The 23745-nt window shown below is 40.3% G+C and overlaps 1 protein-coding gene across 2 annotated transcripts in view; it reads right to left on the bottom strand.

Annotated features, from left to right (window-relative positions):
* The window catches only part of SEL1L3 (SEL1L family member 3), a 36743-nt gene extending 13294 nt beyond the window's left edge, over positions 1 to 23449 (bottom strand). Inside the window, exons 1-14 of one of the 2 annotated variants that reach the window (XM_056349250.1) lie at positions 23140 to 23449; positions 18384 to 18951; positions 16689 to 16815; positions 13964 to 14085; positions 12434 to 12549; positions 10006 to 10061; positions 8859 to 8991; positions 8131 to 8263; positions 7238 to 7384; positions 6608 to 6810; positions 4877 to 5056; positions 3616 to 3735; positions 2875 to 3015; positions 1729 to 1791 (exon numbers count right to left, since the gene is read on the bottom strand). In XM_056349250.1, the coding sequence (XP_056205225.1) occupies positions 1729 to 1791; positions 2875 to 3015; positions 3616 to 3735; positions 4877 to 5056; positions 6608 to 6810; positions 7238 to 7384; positions 8131 to 8263; positions 8859 to 8991; positions 10006 to 10061; positions 12434 to 12549; positions 13964 to 14085; positions 16689 to 16815; positions 18384 to 18951; positions 23140 to 23205 (2175 nt within the window). In that variant the 5' untranslated portion in view covers positions 23206 to 23449. Of the gene's footprint in view, positions 1 to 1728; positions 1792 to 2874; positions 3016 to 3615; positions 3736 to 4876; positions 5057 to 6607; positions 6814 to 7237; positions 7385 to 8130; positions 8264 to 8858; positions 8992 to 10005; positions 10062 to 12433; positions 12550 to 13963; positions 14086 to 16688; positions 16816 to 18383; positions 18952 to 23139 lie in introns of both variants that reach the window. The other variant, XM_056349241.1, reaches the window with a different exon arrangement.
* Positions 23450 to 23745: the final 296 nt, after the last annotated feature.

The raw sequence follows: 23745 nt of genomic DNA on the forward strand, positions 1-23745 counted from the left end.
GCAATGAACACAAGTTTGTGATGCTGTTTTCAAAATGTATTTGACCAACATCATACAGATCTGCTTAAGATAGTGCTACATGCCATCATACAGTTGCATCTTTGCATCAATAATTATGGATCAAGAGGAAAAAATCTTCCTGGAACAGTTTTTATTTTGGTTGCAATGAGTTACCATCTCCTTGCCTAAACTGGTGGATCATATGGTGGCTGTAAGTATGCCAGCAGTTCAAATTAGTCTGTACCAATGAATATGAACATGCTATTTAGTCCTATTTTATAATGTATGTTTAAATAGCAACCATGCCAGATCAGTGACATAAGGTAAAAGCCACCTAAGGAATCTCAGTGCAGAAACACAAGTTATTTGCTTGCTACTGTTGCCTTCTATGCTGAACAGTGGTCTCCTGTAATTTGTGTAGACAGAACTGCACACTACTGGCACTTACAAAGGCCCTCTGGAACATTATCCCTTTTTTCTTTCAGATTTAAAGAGTGTTACTAACCCATTAAAAGGCAAAAGCAGTTAAACTTTTCAATAATTGTATTTTTGTACAGGAGCATAAAAACATAAGTATCTGGGTTCAAGGAGAGTGAGGAAATTGTTATCTCCAGGATGCTTCCTGGAATCGGTTCCTCAGATCCTGAGTCAAGTGAATTTTGATCACACTGTGAAAGCCACTCAGTTTATTCAAGCCTTTCCCAAACAGGCAGTAGAAGAGGTAGTCTCTCCTCTTTCAAAGGAACGACAGAACAGGCACAATTCTTTTCTGATGGTGCTCAGCAGTGAAGTCCTACTGTCCCTTGTCAGTAATTTAACTAGTTCTGGTTCTAAGAGCTAGTAAGGTATTAAAGGTCTAGGTACTCTTTTACTTTTATACTTAGGACCAGATCATGGCCTGGCTAATCTGACTGACTGTACTAGATTATTAAATGGAGCAAGGCTCCTCTTCTTTGTGGCACCTGTCAATGTTTCCCCATGCTATGGAAAAAAACAGAAGGCTTTGGGACATCAAGGTCTCCTCTCTGAAGCAGAGAACAGCTGGCCTAAGAAAGGACATGCAGTCTTTTTCCAGTCACCAGCATCCCCTGGAGGAGCATTAACTCTGTGCAGAGAGAAGTAGCCGTAAACCACCACAGCTCAGGGGGGTTGGACAGGAAGCCACCACTCTGCCTTCAGCTCCTGAAGGCTGCAGGAGTGCACCATCACTCTGTGCAGATTGTGGAAGTACAATCCAGACCTCAGCTGTTGCTCTTTCTCATTCACATTGCACCTTAAAGATGCTCTGTTATTATAGTGAAGCCTGCTGGCATGGATTTTCAAAGATGGCAGTTATCTCTACCTGTCTGGAAAGATCACCATGTCAAAAGCTCAAGCCTATAAAAAATATACCTAGTATGGTCTAGAGGAAAATGCTTAGGAATATGAGGCAAAAACATACTCCTGGAACAACTATTCACTCTCTAATCACTTAACTATCATCAAGTTCCAAAAGATCTAAGTAGAGAGAATTACTTTTCTTCCACAAAAATTTTGGCTGAGTGGCCATTCAAGTAGTCTAGTCTCTCAATTTGGGGGAAAAAGGCTTTCACCATTCATGGTGATGACATTGGGAGAAGCAACCAGTATTTACACAGAATTATAGTAACAGGCATTTTATATAAATCAGTTCATTATTATTAGCACCTGGTATAGGACTTTTACAATAAAGTATTTATTACATTTTACCTTGGCGGCTGCTTTCTTCATCAATTCCAAAGCCAGTTTTGTGTTCTTTTTCACACCTTGGCCCTAGGAAACGGATATATGAAACAATCATTGTTTACAAATACAGAATACAGGCTAACGAAAATTCACACATAAAATGCATTTTAACAGTGATACTATTATTTACTAGGTGTTACTCAGCTTTAAACAGCTACAACAACAACAATAAAGTTTTGTGCTTATCCTTCATTCACAGCTCTACAAAGACTAGGAAGAATTACTTCACCAGTCAATCCAAGTGATTTTTATGGGTAAATAATATCACAGATCTTTAATTTTTGGCAGCTAAGGAAGAATTAGTAGCATTCGAAGGTGCATAGATTGTCCACAATTTGGCAAGGAGTAAGAGCTCTCAGCTTTCCTGAAAAAGGATGTCAGAGTGTCTCCAGAGGAAGTACACAGATGTCATGCTAATGTTGTCCATATCAATTAATTCTGGACATGGGTCAAACAGACCATGGGTGCTCAAAATTAACACAAGCAAAACTTAAGCAAGCATTTTGTAGAGGACAGCCCATCCATTCCATCGAAAGAATGAGATGAAGACCTAACAGTTCTTCACTAATATATCTAACCTTTAGTACCGTTGAATGTCTTATGGGTGACACTGCTCAGCTGATACAACTTATTTAACCCAGGTTACACTTGAGTGTAGCCACTGCTGTCTACTGCTTCTAGCAGGGAAAAACTAACTGCATGCAGACTTTAATTCCTACTAAAAAAAATTCCCAGAGATCTAATAAATGGAGTTCTAAGAAAGGACTGAACTTTCACCTGCATTTCTACACCAAGGCCTCTACCTACTAGTTGGTTAGATTTTTGAGGTGACAAGCCATTATACAGAATTAGGATCTACAATTTATGTGGTATTTTGGTCCTGAATCTGGCTAGCAACAAAGTGACTAAACTGCTTTTAACTTGCTCTTTTTAAAATTTTTGTGTGTAACTGGTAAAAGTCAACCTTAGCTTCATAACTATTGATTGATTTTCAAAGACAAATCTAAAAGCACTTGTATACACTCTCACAGTGTGTCACTGCAGATAACTTACAAACATTCATGTCATAGGAATGTTTTTTTAGAAGTTAAAATACGAAACATGACTTACCTTAAATAACACAATGGCATAATCATATATTAACACTGGATCTTCTGTTTCTATTGCACCCTTTGCGTACCATTCTATTGCAGCTTCAGGATTTTTTGCCACTCCTTGTTGGCCCCAAAACAGCATCTGAGCCAACCGTTGCTAAAAGAAAACATAAACGCTAATGTTATAAATGCTAGTATTGAGACTGGAATTGCAGGAGCAGGCTTTTGCAGGCTTAAATGGATTTTAAATACGTGAGGAAAATAGTTAAATGTCCTCAACAGTCTGAAAACAATTGGTTATCAAGAATATTCAGAGGGCTTCCCAGTGGTGAAATATACTGACATTAAATCTACAGTAGGGTTATTTTTTACAGTTGTCAGTTCCATGAAAGTCTGTCTTGATTTAAGTGCAGAGGTAAGTGATAAAGGCAGACTTTGATGCATGCACATGGCTCAGTATTATTGGTCTCAGATCAGCAGCAATAACTGTACCGTGTCAAATACAAACCCAGTGAAAACGATCAGAGAAGGGGGTCGCTAAGTCTTGACAACTCTTCCCTTTTGCCTTGCATCATTGTTATAGCTTTTTACACAGTCACTGGATATTATCAGACAGAAACATGGGAAATAGAAGCAATTCTGGGTAGAAAGAGAAAAAGTCTATCCACTTCACTCTCCTCTACAACTTTCTTAGAAAGTCAGATGTACATACAACACGTGTATAAAATCAAGAAAAGGGAGGTGTACCACTTTATACCTGTGCAGCTGCATTTCCTCTTGTTGCTTCATGTTTTAACCACATAAAGACATCACCGTTTTCTTTTGTTTGAGCTTTTAGGAGTTCATCATCCATCAGCCTTATAGGTTCAACAAATGCCTGAAGAGTAGGTGAACACAAAAAAATGATTACACAATGAATTCATACATCTGCCAACAAAATGAAAATGTTGCCCGTTTCCTGTTTAACCCTAAAAATTCATTATCATTCTGGGTTTTAGAATTCTCACTACTCCTCTGTTGGCCAGTGAATTAAGAACCATCCTTACATCCGATGTAAAAAACATTTGTTGCCTCATTACAGTACAAAACTCTTAAGTCCGCTCTACACTGAGAAGATATGCCAAGGTGTCAACAACTGAAAAAAACCACCCACCACCTTTGTAGTTTTAAATGCACTTAATGGCAAAGAAGTTCTTTTAACCTTTTAAGGCTTTTTAGTTCCTGTAGAAATCTCTCTTAAAAGATAAAAAAAAAGGCTGGCAGAAAGCTTGATGAAGACCTGCCCTACAGCACTTTTATCTAGGTGGCTATCTACTGATTTTTAGTTCTTCAGCAATCAAAATATCTCTTTTTTTTTTTTTTTTTTGTACAATAATCTTTCTTCCTGATAAGCCAGGATCCTAGTACTAGCCTACCTTCAGTATTCTTCACAGATTAAAGTTGTGTTACCTCCTGTTTAGCAGCTTATTCTAAAAGAATTTAACTGTAAACTTTATCTCATCAGATACCTATTTAACAGCCAAATCCTTACATTTGATTATAGAAAAGGTGTGAGTATGGAAAGAACAATTCATCTTTTACATGAACTTCATGATGGCTGGCTACTGAAACAGTGGATCGGTTGCTTAATAAACACATCAAATTATATTAATAATTAAAAATCTCAGTGAGGAATTAGGGCCCAAGAATAAGACCTAGACTTTACTGAAAGATACTCATGTGGACAATTCTGAGGATTTGAGCCTAACTTTGATTTGGTTTCCCCCTTGCTAAGAAACAGAGTAATGATATTTACATATAATTTGGGGGATTTCGTAACAATCATAGAATGGTTTGGGTTAGAAGTGACCTTTAAAGATGATTTAGTCCAACACCCCTGCCATGGGCAGGCACACCAATCAGATGAGCTAACATTTGTAAATCAAGACAGAAACGTTCTAGCTACATAATTAATATGAAAATTAATGAAAATATGAAAAGTCATAGAAAAGAAATTTAGATCCATTTATAATTCTTACCTGTTCCCCTTTTATAGTGTGTTGATCCAATGATGTCTTTATTGCAATATTACTGTAATAAGCATAGGACAGCTCCAAATCAACTGGATAGTTATTAACGCCTTGGTAGTGTTTATAGCCAAGATTCATTACAGCAAGTCTCTCATTCCCCTGAGTGCCAACCAAACTATACAGCAGTCCCTGGCAAAAATCAACAGACATAAACAAGAGTGAATTCACTGCACATCTCACAAGTTTAGCGCTTTGGTGGAGATTCATAGGGAACAGTGTTCATACTGGTAGCTGACATACTAGCTATACCATGTAAAGAGTTACAAAATCAAGCACTGCCCTAAAGTCATTAAAATGCCTTCTATATGTATAGAAAGATTGGAAAGAAAAAATGGAATCTCTAAATACTTTTCAAGTATTGCAGTTACTCTGCCACCACTAAGGGTGCTACAAATTTTCATGCTACTTTATTATAGTGTTAATTATGCTCTGACAGTTTTTATATTCAGCAGTGACTTAACTAGTCTCACTGATGCCAACTGGAGTTTTTGCACTGAATTCAGTGGAAACATATGGAAGTTAACAAACAGCACTTGAAAATCTCACCCCAAGGATCTGACAGGACTAGAAGGATGGGACTTGTGGCTGACAAGGTTTCAGCACAAAGCTCCCTTGAGATAGTAATTGGTGCTGGAAATAGTTGAGGTACTGCAAATTTGCCAAAACCATTTTCAGCACTATTATTTTTCACCTGCACAGTAATAAAACAGTAGTATTCCATTTGCATGGGATATTAAATTATTTCCTACACTATCTGAAGCGGAACCAGTAATAAAATTACTTCGTCTCCATAATTAGCGCTAGGTATACTTCATAATTAGGGTACAAAAAAGGCTCCTGTCTAAGGTTTCTTGTGTTTGAAAAACTGCAGTGAGCTTGGTCTCAGACTGGCCTCTGAGGAGAAGTTCTGATTTAGCATCCTGTAACCACATTAGGCAGATCTGCTATTCTTTATGAGCATTTTATATTACACTATTATATCACAATTAAATACACATTGGCAATTTCAGTATAGCCCTCTTCCAGTGATAAATAAATGCTTCCACTTTATTTGACCTTGCAATGGAATCACATGGAAACATTTCAGTTATTTGCAACCTAACTAAAAGGTCAGGAGTTTATATGCTCTGCAGTTGCTCAGCTGAAGCATGGTCAGTTTTTTTCCAAAATAAAACTGTTCTACTTTGCTTACCTGTAAACCTCTGACCATAATATACTCAGCACCACATTTTTGCACACTGTAAAATGGGACTTCTTTCCTGAACGTACTGTGCAACCTTTCCACTTTAGGACATTTGCCTGATGTGAGACATTTTCCATACCCATCTACAAATGACTGTGGGTGATTCTGCGGTTATTACTTCATCCTACCATCTCAGTGACTGAGAAAAGCATTACGTTCCCTGCTTTTCACTTTACCACCATTTTTAGGTCTTACTATATTATTGATTTCCTTGTTCTGGATGAGCAGGATAAAGATTCCCACAATCAGGAGTTCATAAAGACTTCACTGCCACTGGGCTTTTTAAGAGTAGGTGTTTTGGGGAATCCCTTCAACTACAGCCTAGATCTGGGGGCCATTTCACATTTTTAAATTCAATTGATCATAAATCCATTCCATTTCTAAATTGCCTTTAAAGGTAATTTCACGGACGTAACCAAGCATATTAAATACTCTACCTTTGTATGATCCACAGGCACACCTAGCCCTGTTTCAAATATAACTGCAAGAAAATAAGAAGCCTTATGGTATCCACAACAACTTGAATCCACCAAGAGAGGAACAGAGAAGCCCATATTGCTGAGGCCATCAGCGCTGGACAGACCCTTTGCAACCTTCTCAAATATCCTCCGGCCAACTTCTAGAACTGTATCACTTCCATCTTCTAACACCAAAAATAAAACATAGGACACACAGTTATTGCAAGAGTTAAAATCAGGAATGGATCTCCCCTCCTTAATTTAATGGGACTGAGACAGATTTTGTTATTTCTCACACTGAATGTTATTCTCAATACAGACAACCAAAATTCCTGGAGATAAAAGGTACTATTGAATAAGAGGAGTGAATAAAAATCCAGAAGACCATCTCAAAGTAACTAACCACTAAAAGCATAAGGATATCTCTATTTCCTTCTACAAAATAAGCCATCCCTCATTTGCAGCACAACATATAAGTCACATGACACTCCTTTACTAAGTTAGCTGATATGAACAAAAATGTGTAAAACAAACTGAAGTCAAAGCATACTAACTTAAATGACATATAATATGGAGTTGTTTAAGAACAATAAAATAAAATATGATTACCATCTGCAGCACTGAAATCCATCTCTTGTAACAGTTTGAACAAAGTGTGGTACTTTTCCCTGAGCTCTTTTCCCCACATGAAGGCATCACATTTAGATTTTTCTCCATAGTTGTGAATCAGCTCCAAATAATAGTTTTCACAGTAACCTAGAGAAAACAACATATTTAAGACATGAAAGCTGACTTGGCTGGTCTTTAAAATAAGCTTTTGGTAGAAAAAAAGATGTTTCTAGGGTAAACTAAAAATTCATGGACAAGATGAACACATCCTTAACAAAAAGTAGTGCTAAAAACTCATACAGCTAGCACAGACCAGTTACAAATAGGTAAGATTTTTTCTACTCTCCTCCATACTCCGGTCACAATGTATGCAATCAAATTCCAATTGGAAACATAAGCTAGTTTTCAGCACACACAACCTATGTTACTCTTCCTTCACTACAGTAGTTGCTTTGGTATATACCTGTCAATTACTGTACATTAGGCAACTGTGGCAGAGACATTCTAGAAAAAATCACCCATTTTGGGGAAAGGGCTTAAAATACGTGTGCCTTTAGGGTCATTTGGGAATGAAATGGAGGAAAGGCAATCAAATAGCTTACATGTAAGCTTGAAAGTGTTTCTTTGTCCCTTTATACACCTGTCTTACTAGAGAAGAGCTACCAAGAACATGATTTAAGTCTGTATTCCATGGCACAAAAGTCTTTGCAGGGACAAACCCATAGTTTTAGATACCAGTAACAAGGCTAAACTTTTCAAATTGCCTTTTTTTCTTGTTATGGCTGAATTTAAGTTTACTTTTGGTGACTGTTATCCAGATTCTGGTAAAAGGAAAGAAAACAGGTCTCCAAAGATGACAGTTTAAAATTCATACATCACAGATCAACACTTACGATTTCTTTGTGCTTTTTCACCTTGCCTTACAATGTATCTGTACTCATAAACAATTTCTCGAATGTCCATACATCTCTCATAGTAGAGTTCAATTTGTTCCACTGTTTCTTTATCATGAAGAGGGTTAGAAATCTATAAAAAGGCAAATCATAGATAAATGGCATCTACAGTACCTGTTGTTGCCTGTGCTTGGGTAGAAAGAAGTGTTGTAGGCAAATAAAACCAGGAAACATTGTTTACTACGATCAGCTTCTCTGGCACATCATGTTAATGTGCCAGGCAACCTGATGCTGGCCACAATAGACTATGACTTTAAACAGTCAGCATAATCCAAGAAACCATGGATGAACTTCCCAAACTGACCAAGTCTACATGACTTTTACCACCAATTTCAACAAAACCATAAATTAATCACATGTTCAATACTGTATCATCAAAAAGTCTGGGAAACAAAGCAACACTGAAAATAAATCCTTACTTAAATACAGATTCAGGAACATTGCTTTACATACTTGCTTCTATAAGTCTTATCTTTTAGCCTTTTAAGTGATAACTAACATTCCTAGATTTCAGCAGAACATGATCATATTTCGGTTATATATTCCCAAGTACTATTATGCTTCATAGCAAGTCTATCACTTGCTAAGAGCTTGAGTTAAAACAAAATAAAATACAGCCATAGCTGGCTGCTAATATTTAAACATTTCCAAATACTGCTTTTGTTTACCTGTTCTGTTTCCAACACATTGAGACGATAGTATATCACAGGTCCAAAGAATGCTTCAATACCATTTACATATCCACTGCCTCCAAGAACAAAGTATCCGGCAGTGTCATCATAATAGAAAACTTCCCTAAAACTGCAACATGAAAGAAAAGTCAGCTGGCTATCAAAAGGTACTATGAAAGAAAAAAAACACACCAAAATTTGTATCTCAGAATTTCCATAACTGACAGCCTTAAAGTCACTGCCAGTATTTTTTGCTTTTCTCGTCTGTTTACTCTCAAAATCTACTCTGCAATTTAGTGTGATAAATTCTGGAGTATTTTTAACAAATCCCTTGTCTACAAGCATATTAAACCAGCAGGGTGTTTTATTTTTCTGACCTGTAGGTATCTTCTGGTGTTTTATGCATCATTACACAACCTCAAAATTTTCAGCTCCACCCCTCCCTTGTATTTTCTAAAACTGGCATATGAAAATGTAAGTTATCTGTCTCTTAGAGTTACTATGTGTAAGTTTACAATTTCTGGGTAACCACAACAGAGAAGGTATAACACTTAAGTCTGCCATGCAATTTACTGTTACATAGTTTCCATATTAAAAAGTGTTTTTTTAAATTATTTGCACAAGAGTGAGTCAATCTTAAATTACAGGGAAAGAGAACAATTAAAGAGCCATTTTAAAAAATTATTCAGTTGCTTAGAGTAAAGGATAGAGGAAGAACATTTCTGGTAGAAATTTTGCTCTCTACCTAAGCAAAGCAGGAAACAATTTCACTGGTGAAATCCTAGCTCTCTCACAGCAACAGCAAAACTTCTCTTGACTTCAGTAAGACCAAGACTTCTTTTGAAGACTGATCCTAATGCCACTGACCTTCCAACCATTTTTTATGGAGGGTTATCAGACTCCAGTGCTAGATCATGCAGCATGTTAACTCAACTAGCTCACGGCATTAACAAAATTATTCAGCTCATGCTCCATGTAAACATAGTAATGAAAACTGGTTTTGAAAGCATAGACTGGAAGAATACTACAGATACTCTGAAAATCGTTTGGAATCTCAGTTACAAACTTGTGCTCTCCTTCTCCCATTTTCCATATCTGAACACATATACACATATTAGTCAACAAAAGGGAAAACGCTGCTTACGTAAAAGACTGATGATGATGTCTTTTCAAATTCTTCCCAACACTGCTTACTTCTATCTAAAATAACATAAAATATTAATTATAATAAACAAAATATTAGAAGGTATATTTATTAATCCATTTCAACTAGTTCAGAAGATTACAGCTGCAGCTTGTTGCATCTCCTCTGCACTAAAGAGGGTATATGTCAGAAGAGGTTAATGGAAAGCATTGGCACTGGTCTGTCCTGGCCAACCATGAGCAACAAAAAATAGCAAAAGTAGTACACGTTTCCTACTTCAGCTGTTTCTTTCCTGTGTTGAGTTATAAGACATCTGTACTTTGCTGAAGCTTTTACTCTTCTTGCACCTTCAGATGCTCTTAAAATCTGGCTCTTAATTTCTTGATGCCTAATTTCCCAACCTTCCCTAATTTATCTATTTTATCTCAAGTCATGCTGGACTAAATGTATCTCGATGGAAGTGAAATAATCATACAACCACAGAATCATTTAGGTTGAAAAAGACCTTTAAGATCATCAAGCTCAATCCTTAACCTAACACTGCCAAGTCCACTACTAAACCATGTCCCTAAGTGCCACATCTACACATCTTTTAAATACTCTCAGGGATGGTGACTCAACCACTTCCCTGGGCAGCCTGCTCCAATGTTTGGTAACCTCTCCAGTGAAGAATTTTTTCCTAATACCCAATCTAAACCTCTTCTGGTGCAACTTGAGGCCATTTCCTCTCATCCTATCAGTTATTACCTGGGAGAAGAGACTGACATCCACCTGCAAACAACCTCTTTTCAAGTGGTCGTAGAGAGCAATAAGGTCTCTGCTGAGCCTCCTTTTCTCCAGGCTAAACAACCCCAGCTCCGTCAGCCACTCCTCACAAGACTTGTTCTCTAGATCCTTCACTAGCTTTGTTGCCCTTCTTTGGACACAAAGTGCCTAAATAAGGAGACTCTTCTGTACCTTTTGAGGTTGTAGCATTTAAAAACATACTACAGGAAGAAGTGTTAGTAAGATGGAACCAAACCACAGCTTTATCTGTTCCAGAGAATGGCTCCAAGTACTAAAATGTTTTTAGGTTCGGTCCTACTTCCTCTTCTGTCCACAAGAGTGCTCATTAAACTCTTCCTGGCCCTCTTACTTTGTCCAGAAGTGGAAATTTATTGACCACAGGTTTTATCTCACACCTGAATAAATTCACTCTGCTCTCAATGAGAATATTTTCCTTAATCTAATTGTACAAATTTCCAAAAGGTCAAGACTAATATATCCTGTATCAATATTTACAGGAACTTTCACATTTGTACCTGAAGCTGAGCTTCAAAACCCATAGGGCATTCCCTTTCCCACGAACTAAAATTATTTCTACAATTTAAACAAGCAGAAAAAGACAGTTCTGATGCTATAAAACACTTTTTTCATTTTTCCTTTTAACAATATATTTAAAAGCATATGATATTAAAAGTAAATACACATTTCTACCCGATTTTCTTGCAAGACAATCAGTCTGCTCACCACTTACATACTTAAAAACAGTGGGGTGCAAAAGGAACCACAGTAGTTTAGTCTGTACATTGCTCTCTCAGTAAAACATTGTTTCAGCTTTACCAGTAATTTATCTCATACTTTAAATTTACTTAGTTGTTCTTGCCATTAATTAGCAATTATTTTTACAATTCAGTATGTAATCTATTCAACCATTTTCAAGAAGAAAGAAGTTGAGAAATAGAAGACTAAGGTTTTTTATTATTTTCACACCCTAATATCATAGTAGCTGGAGGTTCAGAGAACTTTGGCAGGGAGCCTGCATTTTCAGTGCTGCTTTTGGAAGGTTCTGTGAAAAAACAATTGTGATTTATTAAAATGTAAATTACTTATCTACTACAGAGGGATACTGTAATATTTTTTGGTCTTATAAAGGTAGGTAATCCTATGTCACTTTGTCAAATGTGCAAAACTTCGAAACTGCACATGCCTCCCTGTTAGCTAACACATCTAGGCAAGAGGCATGGTACCGTACAGGAGACCAGACATGTAAATTCTCATATCAGAACGGTAAAAACACCTAAGCCTCCAAGTGCAAAGTCCCTCAGAGCTTTTCACACCATGTAACTTCAAGTATTTAGACAAGGTATCTAAGCAAGGAGTACTGGCTGCCTGTAAAGTCAACAGTCTCTAGAGAGCAACAGTGTACACGAACATAGCCACCGAATACCCAGTAATTCTACACTCTTAAGCATCTAAGTTGATTTCCCTAAGTTGGATGGTCTGAACATCTCCCAACAATTTCTAGTTTTACATTTCATTCTTTCGCTATGTAAGCATGTACAAATTATAGTATTTCTGTCTTTCTCAGCTGTTAAGGGGTTTGTCAAAGGCATAATCAAATTAGACACATCTCAGTCGTGAACCTCTAATTCAGTAGCGCGCATACCTGTCCGCCCTTAAAAGAAAGATCCAGTCGAAACCACTGCTTGAGAGGAAGGCTGAAGCTAGTTTTCACTGCAAGGTCATCTCCTCTCATGAGGTGCATCTGAATATGCACATAACCTGACAGCAAAAAAAGGAAGAAAAAGGAAATAAACACCACAGAAATATCAACATTAAGAATGGGGTTCCTAATGTATTAGTTATAGCACTTCTGTCTTCTTCATCCTCTTCACTACCAACAGAGATCTGGGCACTCGCCAAGCCATACATCAGCTCTCTCAGAATCCCAGGGAAACTTGCTCCACATTTCAGTTACACATCTTGGATGCTAATGCCCAGGCTCCCACATTAAACCACAGACTCAAAACCAACTGTCTGAGGGATAAACACACTAAACGTATGGCAGACAGGGAGGGTGCCACAGTTGATCTCAAACACCAGAAAGCAGACATGTCTTGCAGCAAACAGCAGAGCAGACTACGGTGTCTACTCAGTGCTAAACGGATAGCACGTGAGGATGCAATGATCAAGTACAAGATGACTCTACCCTCCGATACTTGGACCTGCAGAAGCTAGTCTCATGGTTTGAGCTCTTAAGACCAGAACAGATTATTATGATAATTTAGTCTAAGGCTGAGAATAAAACTGGCCCTAAAACCCCTCAAAGCAAATCTTGCATCAAGGTGATAACTTCCAAACAAACTGCTATTTTTGTTTGTTCTTCAAAGAAAAAATCCAGTTTATAATGGATAGATTAATTACCTAGATTGGTTACAAGACAGAAAAAAAACAGAAATAGCAAAAATAACAGAGAGGAAAAGATTAGTTACGAAACTTGCAAAGAAGGGGAAAAAATGTAATGTCTTATGAGAAAGCCAGGTGTGCACTTTTAAAACTCTGCACACTTATTTCCTCTATGAGCCAGCCAGTCAGCTCCCAGCTGCTGAATTTCACTACCAAGAGGCTGAAGAGTCAGTCACCTTCTGGCAGGAATATTTCTCTGCTGCAAGTGTTGCTAGACTAAGACAGTCCTACCGCTTAACTTTTTTTTGGATAGGGAAACAGACTGTGCTTCTTGCTACATTACTATTGCAATATAGGCAAGACCTTGAATCATTTGGACCTTTTCTGAGGCTATTTCAAATTTTCAAAAATTTTCATGTAGTACATATACAAGAATTGAGACCAAGACTAAAATAATACTTCAATAATAATAACAGATGTTGTTCATTGAGATAAGATTGTTTAATCCTGGTGTATGTTCCTGACCTGTAAGATCCAGTCTATTCTCCTAACAAAGCAGACATTTCCTGAAGTTAGACAAGACCAGATGCTATGCAACTATTTCTCAGTTTTACCCTTTTAATTTAGTAGCTACTTTCCTATTGAGACACTATCATCAAAATAAAGCATTTTGCCAGGGCTCAGTTTCAGAAAATAGGTCTGATAATATAATGATCAGTGTTATTCCTAGGCACAGATCTATAAAGACTATATTAGACCCCTTCTGAAGGCCGTTAAGAATACCCCTTACCTTCCTCATTTAGAAATACAGCAGGAGTACTATACATTTCTTTCGGATCAATAAAATAGAGTATACCACACAGATCCTTTTCACAGTGATGGAGTAAATATAGCCAGATTGAAACAGTGAACCTGCAGGAGCAAAAACAAACAAAAAAATCCACTCCTGATGAGAACTCTCCCTATATCATTTGAAAAGCATGCATTTCACTTTAACTTAGCAAACCTTTCTCACACATGTGATCTTCAGAACAGAACACATCCTCTGCAGTGAAAACCTTCAGAGCAACCGTACTTAAGACTCTCGGATCTGTGATCTCCTTTTAACTGTGCACTTCAGTGGTAACAGCATGAGAGGAGAGTAAGAGAGTGTTATCTGAATCAATTCCAGAACTCTGGGTCAGAGCTACTACCAGATCCCACATCAACAGGGAACTGAAAACACAACTGAGACAACTCGGAGCCAACCTCCCGCATGCAGGCTACAGTACAAAATCCCCAGATGCATGGTGATCTTGATTGTTGAAGCCAGTGAAAAGTAAGCTGTGTCATCTACACTAAATGCCAACTGTGAAAATGTGCTTGGGAGAAGCATTTAAAAATGAATCCAGCCTCTGAGTAGTGCCGATATGAATAGCTGTCACGGAGCTATCGTGGGATACATAAAGGTGAAGCTTGTGCAAACTCTGGAGCACTGCAAAGTAGAAAACTGAAGACCCAACAATGTTATCTACTTAGAAATTTCTGTACAAAGCTGGCTGGCCGAGGCACTAAAAGCAGAATTTATACCACAGTATCTAATTTTAAGGAGCTCCTCTGTGCCAGACCAAGTCTGCTTCAGTGCTTGTAACAGACACTTGACCACTTATTTCCATAACATTTCTGTATCAGTTAGGCCAATGCTGAATGCCTTTGAAAACCATAGCTCCAATGTACAACCCAGCAAAGCATTATGATTATTATCATATCAGATAAAGAAGTTCTCTTTTCTTAGTGACTTTTAGGAGGAAATATTATTAGTATTTTCTATTTCTATAATTAAGAAAAAAGTCAATATTTGTTTATACTACTTTAGAACTGTGTCAACTTGCCTTGCTTCTCTCTCAAGAAGTTGCTGAACACAGAGTATGTGGTATCCTTTCCTAAACTAAACCAGGTATAGGTCTGAAAGCCTAACACCTGCTTACAAAAAAAATGCAAGGGTGGTGAAGTTTTCCCCAATACAGTCTACACCTTAAATATCTAATAACACCATATCCTTCAGAGATGGCACAAGGGTGAGGTGGAAGGGTCTGTAAATCACAATCACTTGTACACTGATTGTTACGACCTACATGCAAACACTGTGTTTCCAGAAATACTGCTGGTAGCTACCTCAAATGACTATTGTCAGTCTGCAGACGTCTGTCTTTACAAATCCCTGACTGAAGTCAAACAAGTAACTTCAATTAGGTCCATCTGCTTCTGTTGACCTTTTGGTGCAGCGGGGAACCACCACTCACATACAGAATGCTGAAGGGAAGCTCTCTTCCCCTTCTTAACAGAGCTACTCCAGGTTGTCATGCAACCACAACACACAAGCAACTCTTAATGTTAACCCTGCAGACACCACCTGAAGGCAAGAGAGGGTGGAACTGTGTGGAACAGGTAAAGAGCTGCATAAATTCATGCCATATATTCTCAAGCAGAGCTTGAGTAGTGCCTCAGTGCCAGAAGCAGAATGCAACTGTACTGTGAGCAAAGGGCAGCAGGCTGTGCAAACCAAGCTGTCACCCATCCTGAAGAGGCCAGGAGCTAAAAATTGCTCTGTACTTATGACTTCAGAGCTATAGTTTGAGGGCTAGTAATTTGTATGGAACCCACGCTATCTGGTAAGTCATCTTTGGCACTCTTCTTGTGGTCACAGGCCAAACGCAAACCAGCAGGCAAGTTCCAGTTCCTGTGATCATTTCCTATTTCTGTAATAATGTTGGCAGGCTAACAGCATCTGGTGGAAGGGAGATAAATTTTATATATATATATGTATTATATACACACACACACACTTTTTCCTCTAAAGTTGCAAAACATGACTGAAGATTTGTAACAGTTTTGGGAATGGGGAGAAGAGGAGAGAAAGATGATCTTCCCAGAGTGATTCCTCTGTAACTGAACAGTGTGCAGGGGCTAAGGAGAGTTTGTCCAGCTAGGAGAGTTTACACAGCAATGGTGGAAGAAAATAGCGTAAGCTCAAGTTTGAAGACTTACCTAGGCAGGGGGCTCTATCCCTTAGGGCTTGTCAACTGCAAAATGAACTAGAGCCTGAATTTATAGGGAAAAAGCTGGTCCACATTGCTTGCCCTTGCAAGAAACCTGCACTTGGTCTGCAAACAACATTTGAAACACAGAAAACCCCAGGCTAGCTAGTCATGAGACAGCAGTCTGATTATGACAGCACATAACAGCTAACCCACCCTCCTATCTGTACCTAACCAGCTCCGTTACTCCTACTGTTGGTATCCCTTACACAGCACTGCACTAACACATAATATAAATATCTTTCTGAGGTTTAGATTAATCCTCTCCAAAACTGAAATCAGAGAACAGAATGAATTGCTAACTAGTTTCCTTTAGAGCTTTTTCTCAAATTAGTAGGCAGTATTCCTTTAATTTGTGGTATAGCCTATGAGTTTAAGGTCATTCTATAGCCTTCAACAATCAATTATAGCCTGCTTCAGTTATTTGCCTATACTTACATGGGATAATCAATCTGATGTCGTCTGACTGTCTCAAGTTCTCTGTTTTCAAATTGTTCAAATTTCTTCATGATTCCTGTTTTCTCCCCGCTGGAAGCGTAAATAAAGTTGAGAATCTGGACACCATCTGCAAAATAAAATCTTTCTTAATCTGCCAGGCAACAAGCATTGATAACTAATTAACTAACTCACACAGTCAAACATCTGAATCGTACAACAGATTAAAAATTAACACAAAACTTCAGTAAGTCCTTAAACACAAGTTTACTTGCTGTTATTAAATGCATTACAGTGTTGGACTGAATAACCCATGGAAAGTGAAATTAATTGACTTCCAGCTGGTATTAGAAGCAAGGAAAGAACAGACTCATTTCAACCTAAGATACTTCAAGAAAAGAATCAGTTAGTAAGGAAGAAATCTTGATTTATGTTATTTGGTTAAATCTCATCCTATCTTTGCTTATGCCTATGTAACATTACTCCACCAGCTCTTGGACTTGCTCTCCATTTTTAGCTCTGCAGTTTATACTATACGTATGGATAGACACCAATTCTGTTCTAAACTGATATGCATAATCCTGTAATAAATTTGATAAAGCCATTCCTGCTAAGAAACATGAAAAAGATCTTCAAAGCCATGACATGTTAACAGCTTTCCTAAAAAAAACTCCAAAACAACAAAAACCCAAAACACCAAAGCCCAAGCAAATTGTTACAAGCTCATTTTAAAAAATTAACTTGAATAAAATGTTATTTCCTCCTATTCACTGGTATACTGTTTTTATCTATAATATAACTAGAAAATACATAAGATGTTTCACACTGTTGTCAGAGATCACATGCTGTCTCCAACAAGTATTTTAGAAAGCCCCTGAAGGAAGCAACATCATTGCTTCCCTGTTTGTCTTCTCAGCCAATGTAGTGAAGATAAGTGATACAAATACCATTATAGGGGATTTTCTAGGAGACAACCCCTTAGAAGCAAATAACCTTTTTGCTTTTAGGTTCTGCTTTGAATGTAGACTGATGACAAAAATAATTGTCAGCAGGTGTAAAGCCAGATATAGGCAGACAGAAAAAAAATCAGAATTCTGAGAAAATCTAGTAAGCAGTTGTGAGTTTCAGTAATTTATACTGATGGCAAGACAGAGGGGTTTTTTTATTTAAAACTATTTATTTTTAAAACAAAAGTGTTTGCGCATAATGGTTTTGGGCAAAAAAGTGAAGTACTATGAAGTTTATTGCACTATAAAGACTTAAACATATGTTTCTGTGTGGCCATCATCTTAAGTAGACTACCTGTGTAAGAATTATGTATGTAAGAACTGCAGGACTGACCCTGAAATAACGCAGTAAGGGAGTGAACAACTCTCTCTGAAGACAAAGGAATGATGCCTGCTGACCTCAGTGGGTTTTAAATAAGTTGTTTGAATACGCTTAGAAAATAGAAGGCCATACTGCTGCAGATCTCCAGGCTGGCTGTGATGCAACAAGCCAGCTCTGAAGGACTTGATGGCATCAGTCATTTGCAGCTCTAACAGTTACAAAGCTTACATACTCAACAATGTTTGCCAAGCAAATCACTCTACATAACATTTACCTGTTTACTACAGGTATGTATTTTTTAACAGCTTACCAAAGATGTTATTTGGGTCCCATTAGTTTCTTTGTGGAAAAGAGTGACGTTACACCTACCACTTTCATGAGGGCACTGAGGTATCCTGTTTGCCTGGAGCATCCACAAATAGTCAGCACCCCACTGAAGACAAACTTTGTGATCCTTATATGGGCGTTCAAAAGGTGGAACTGCTTCTAAAAAGGTGTAGTTCTTGGCAACTGCATCCTGGTAGTCTTCGTTCTGCCCAACATCATAGCTGCTAACCGATTTGTGACTAATCCATGCATATAATATCACACTGTGCACTATTATTGAGTTTCTGATGATATAATCATCTCTGTAAACCATGATGCTCGGAAATTTCAAATGTACTTGTCGAGTTCTGCTAACATAAAGGTTCTTCTCATCCTTCCACCTCCTTCTATATACTGGTACACCAGTCCTGAACTCAGAGGAAGCTACTGCTTCCAAGTTAATGATACAAGGCTTAGAACATAAATACTGAACTGAAACCTCAGAATTGTTAAGAACTTTCTTTTCTAAAATGTTTAAATGAATAAAGTCCACATAATCCACATTTTGTCCAAACTGTGGGGTAACTGCTGTTGTCCGTGATGTCTCCTTTTCGAAGGACGGCACAAAATTCTGGAAAAAAACCCACAGAACACAACATTACCCAGAGAATCTAAGTTTACGTGATTACTAATATACTCACAGGACACTGTACAAGCAGAAGGTTTATATACCATACTTGAACTCAAAAAAACGGGGTTCATTCACATAGCAAGTAGATACGGATTGCTGGAGATCTACCATCAAGGTTTTAATGGTAACAACTCCCTTACATCAAGTTCTCAAAGTTACACATGCTTCTACAAACAAACTTTATTTACAGGGTGTATCCCTCAGCCCTTCTGCAAGTAGAATCCGGTCTAACATACTGACTCACAGGTCATGCTATTTACACATGCTCCTAGGATCAGGCCCAAAGAGTATATACTAAAATGTACCAACATTTATTAACCGTGTTGTTGTTCACTAGTACTGCCGCAGCCTGACGTTTCTATATCTTTTTTAAAAATTACCTAATTTTGTTACCTCTCATCAGGTACCTGAAGGGTAGAATAACAACTAAGGCAGGTCACAATGGTTTCCTGAGAATTAATTAATCTTCATGAAGTGTTTAGAAGCTTATTATTGAAATGTTCCTATCCTGGAGATGGACTTACAAAACTGAGCAGCAAGACCTCCAGGCAGCATTTGCTCAGCTTTTGCTCTCCACAGCTACATACATTAAAACATACTTGGAGATACATCAGGATTATCCTCCATGCTGAAGTTCTTGTCTCTAAGGCTTCCAACAGCTTCTTTTCTTTCTGCTCTGCAGTCAGCATCCGGCTTGATACACTGCCAAGGATACTGAGGATTACTCAGCTCAGAGGACCAGCCACCAGCACGGCACTTTTGCCATCTAAAATATTCAGAATTGTCACTTAGGACTACCAGAGAAGCTGGTCATTAAGATTGCTTAAAACGAGATCTGTCTTGGGTAACTTTTAACTTTGCTAAGTTTAAACAAATTGAACTGAAATTTATCTTGGATATCTGTATTGGACTGATGGCTTTTTCACTGTGATTATCGAAGTATTTAAAAGCCTCGGCCAAGTTGTTAGTACATTTCTAATTGGGTGCTGTGCACCTGGAGGACAAGACCTTGCCCATGATTCAATATGGGAATCAGTAAAAGTCCCTAATGATAAACTATTCCGCTTCATATTTCTTAAGAATTCTTAAGAATATGTTGACGCTCCTTGAGACCTATACTGAAAAAAACCATCAAGCCAGCAAAACCAGTGAAGATGCAAATATTAAGAAAAGTCAGAATGAAGTTTACCTATACTACTTTCTTGTTCCTATAGATGAAGATTTTGGATTTAACTATTGTGATCAAATGATGTTTTTTTCCCTGGAGCCCTGCCTCCTTAAAGGCACAGAAGAGCTCTACGGTGGCATGTGGAACACAGCTGTGTATAGAGGAGACTATTTACCCCAAGACCTTAACTTTGTTTAAGGCAGAAGCTGGAAGACATAACTGCATGGGGGAACTTCTGGATGAGAAAGCTGGATATCATTGCTAGCAGCTGGGTAACTCTAGATAACTAGATTTATTTAGTGTTCCTAGGTCTTTCTGAAATTGTCACTTAAACCCCTTTCCACACAAATAACCGAGTACTCTATCTTCTTGCGTCCAACAAGAGACACTAGAAGCCAGATGTGTAGCAATGCTGAACACTGATAAACATGTATAAGCACCAAGATATACAATTTGAACAAATAAAAATTCAAAACACAGTGTCAGTATCCAGGCTTTCTACAATAGGCAGTCTCTTCAGAGTGACAGACTTCCCCTCTGCCTTGTTTCCCATTCTATAAAATGAGTATTATAAAAACGATACATACTGAAGGGGCTAAAAAAGGAATAGTAATAGGAGGCTGGTGTCCATTAGAAAATTTACTACCATATCATGTACTAATACACACACACAAATACTGATATTAAAGTTGATGAGAGATCCTTAATTTTAATACTGATTTAATTATCTTTCAGAGCTTGACTTGGCAAAGATACTATTCTTTTACATTTCCTACATAATCCTTCTTTGGTTACAGATACCTCTAAAAGCATTACAAGCACATAGCAGCAACCACAAAGTATTCCAAACCTCTCCTACTTGATGGTTACCATTATTTCTTACATTTTTTTATCTTACAATAAAGAGTACTTGTAAACAGCTTAATCCTTGTGATATGGAGGCTGCGTCATGAGGAAGATAGCAATACATAATGAAAGCAATGCCATGTGGTTATCACAAAATGTAGAAGTCTACCAGGTAGATACTACAAAGCATTGGGGTACCACTGTGCGCTTACCACATACACACATTTACTGCGAAAATATACACAGCCAGCTCAGTTTCCTCAGGCGTTGATCCAATACAGAGATATAGGAGCTAGCCTCCAGCAAAGACAGTTTGGGTCTGGCACAGATCATTAACAAAGATGCAGCAGTGTGTGAAAGTGATCACTTGACTTCCAGCGAGCTGCAGAAATTTTGTGGTGGGGATCCCATGGTAGTAAGCTCTGCAACCCATAGCCAGTTCCTTGTAGAACAAACTCCATGATGTTCCTGAAGCACTTAAGCATGATGTGCCATGACCACTGCTGCATAAGGCTAGCTTCAGCCCTGTTGATCTTACCCCTTTCCCTTTAGTGCCTATTCTGTTCAATAGCTCCCACAGAATCACTCAAGAAACTTTTCTTTGTATTCTTTGGTGCCTGGGTATTAGTTGAGACAGGTGCTGCAAGAATGCGTGAAGAGCGTTTGGGTCTGCTGTTATATGACACCTAACAAACCCTTCAAAAGGCTCATCTCTCAAGGAGCACTGTGCAAAGACCCTGAGTGACGCCACACCGATGCAGCTGTGGCAGAGACCGCAGACCATAAGCTCCTCCAGACCATGGCTGACTCTGTTATCACTTGATTGCCTCTACACAGTGTTACCCAGCCCACCGCATAGCATATGTTATCTGGATGTTCCTACTCCGTGAGAAACCCTAGTTCTTTCCTCCCCATTACCTCAGACAATGCAGAGTTAATTGTGCATCACCTCCTACTACAGAGAGCAAGGATGAAAGGATTACACAATGAGTGTGATTATGAGATTTAAATATATAAGTTTCCAAGCCCAGCAAAGAGGCCAGCTATGCTGGATTAAAAACATTACCATAAACTAGGCAGTGCTCTACAAGACAGACACAGAGGCTTCACTATGTGGGGCAGCTTAACCACAAAAGGTTTTTTTCTTGATCTTTTACTTAAAACTCTCCGAATCTGAAGGAGTTAGCCCAAGTCATCCCATTGGATGCTGGTATAAAAATCCCTGTGGAAGGCAATCACAACAACTGGTAGGGAAGTGAAACTTTTCAGTAGTGTAATATTCCCGAAATGATAAGAAACTGCTCTTTCACTCACTGAAATAAGATCTCAGCAGGACCCTCCGTGAGTTCACCCCTGCAGAAATCCCACATAACCCTACGCAACTGCACCTGTTTGCACGAAGCCTGAAGATAACCGCAGTCCTGCACCGCGCCGTGAACACCTGCCACGTCACACCAGATTTTAACATGTGTGAGAAGGAGACACGCCAAAAAGGGTGTTGAGCTGCTCCCAGTCAGCATCACTATCGCACAGGCACACGAAAACTTTGACCGGAGTTTGTGTTTAGCAGCATGAAAGAGGAAAAAGTAGTTTCGCGGATGCCCCTAAAACGCAGTTGCTTCTGTGAGCCAGCGCAGCACCACACACGCGCACCTGTAAGCGATGTCAAAGCACCCCATTCCCTCCAGCCCTGCAGCTTCACGCCGCCTAGGGCGGAAAGCCTGTTAACGCTTAACGGCCCGACGCGCTCTAGCTCGGTAGGGCAGCGTAGCGCCGGGGGCTGGAGAGCGGGGAGCCGGGCCGGGCCGGACGCCCGCCAGGCTGGCTCCGAGAGGCGGCCCCGGGCCGGGCCAGGCGGCCGTAGCGGGCCGGGCCCGTCCCCCCGCTCCGGCGGCTGCGCGTCCCGCTCCGCCCTGAGCCTGCAGCCGGGCGGCCCCGCACCGGCCCCGCCGAGGAGCCGCGGGGTGCCGGGCAGCCCCCGCCCACGGGGCTCGGCGCTCACCCGGGGCCCGTCGCTCGCCCCGGGCCCTCGCCGCGGCCACCGTCTTCCGCCGCGACGGCCGCGGCGGGCAGGGCCGGGGCCCGGGGCAGGTGCGGGGCCGGCCGCCACTCACCGTGAGGAGGAGGAGCAGCAGGAGGGGCCGGCGGGGCGCGGCGGGGGGCTCGGCCGGGGTCCGCATGCTGCCGCCGGGGCGGCGCTGCCCAGCACGGCCGGGAGCGCGCGGCCGGCCCCGCCGACGGGGCTGCGGCAGATCCGGCTTCCTGGAGGAGGGGCCGCCGCCCGGGCGGGGCAGGGCCGGGCCGGGCCCCGCGCCGCAGGTGCGGAGCGGCCGGGTCGGGCTACACACGGGGGCCGAGCGCCCCTGGGGTGCCGAGCCCCCGGCCGCGCAGGGAGGCGCCCCACAGCCCCCCGCGCACGCCAGTACAGAGGCTCCGGGCGGGGCCCGGCGCAGGGCCACCGCCTCCCTCGCGGCGGCAGCGGGGCTCGGCAGCGGCTCCACCCGCCCTCGCCCCCACCCCGACGCCCCGGCCCCGCGCTGCCCGGGCGGCCCCCCCGGCTCAGCTGGCCGGCTTAGGGCGGTAAGGCAGGGCCGCGCCCCCTGGCAGCTGCCGCTGCGGCGCGGCTGGCGCCGGGGCCGCCCGGGAGCTGCCGCCGTTCGCCGGTTCAGGCGCGACACGGGGAAGCGCGGCGGGCGTGGAACGGCCCCATCCCCGCCTCG

This window comes from Falco biarmicus, chromosome 1, assembly GCF_023638135.1.
Source record: "Falco biarmicus isolate bFalBia1 chromosome 1, bFalBia1.pri, whole genome shotgun sequence".
Classification (NCBI taxonomy): Eukaryota; Metazoa; Chordata; class Aves; order Falconiformes; family Falconidae; genus Falco; species Falco biarmicus.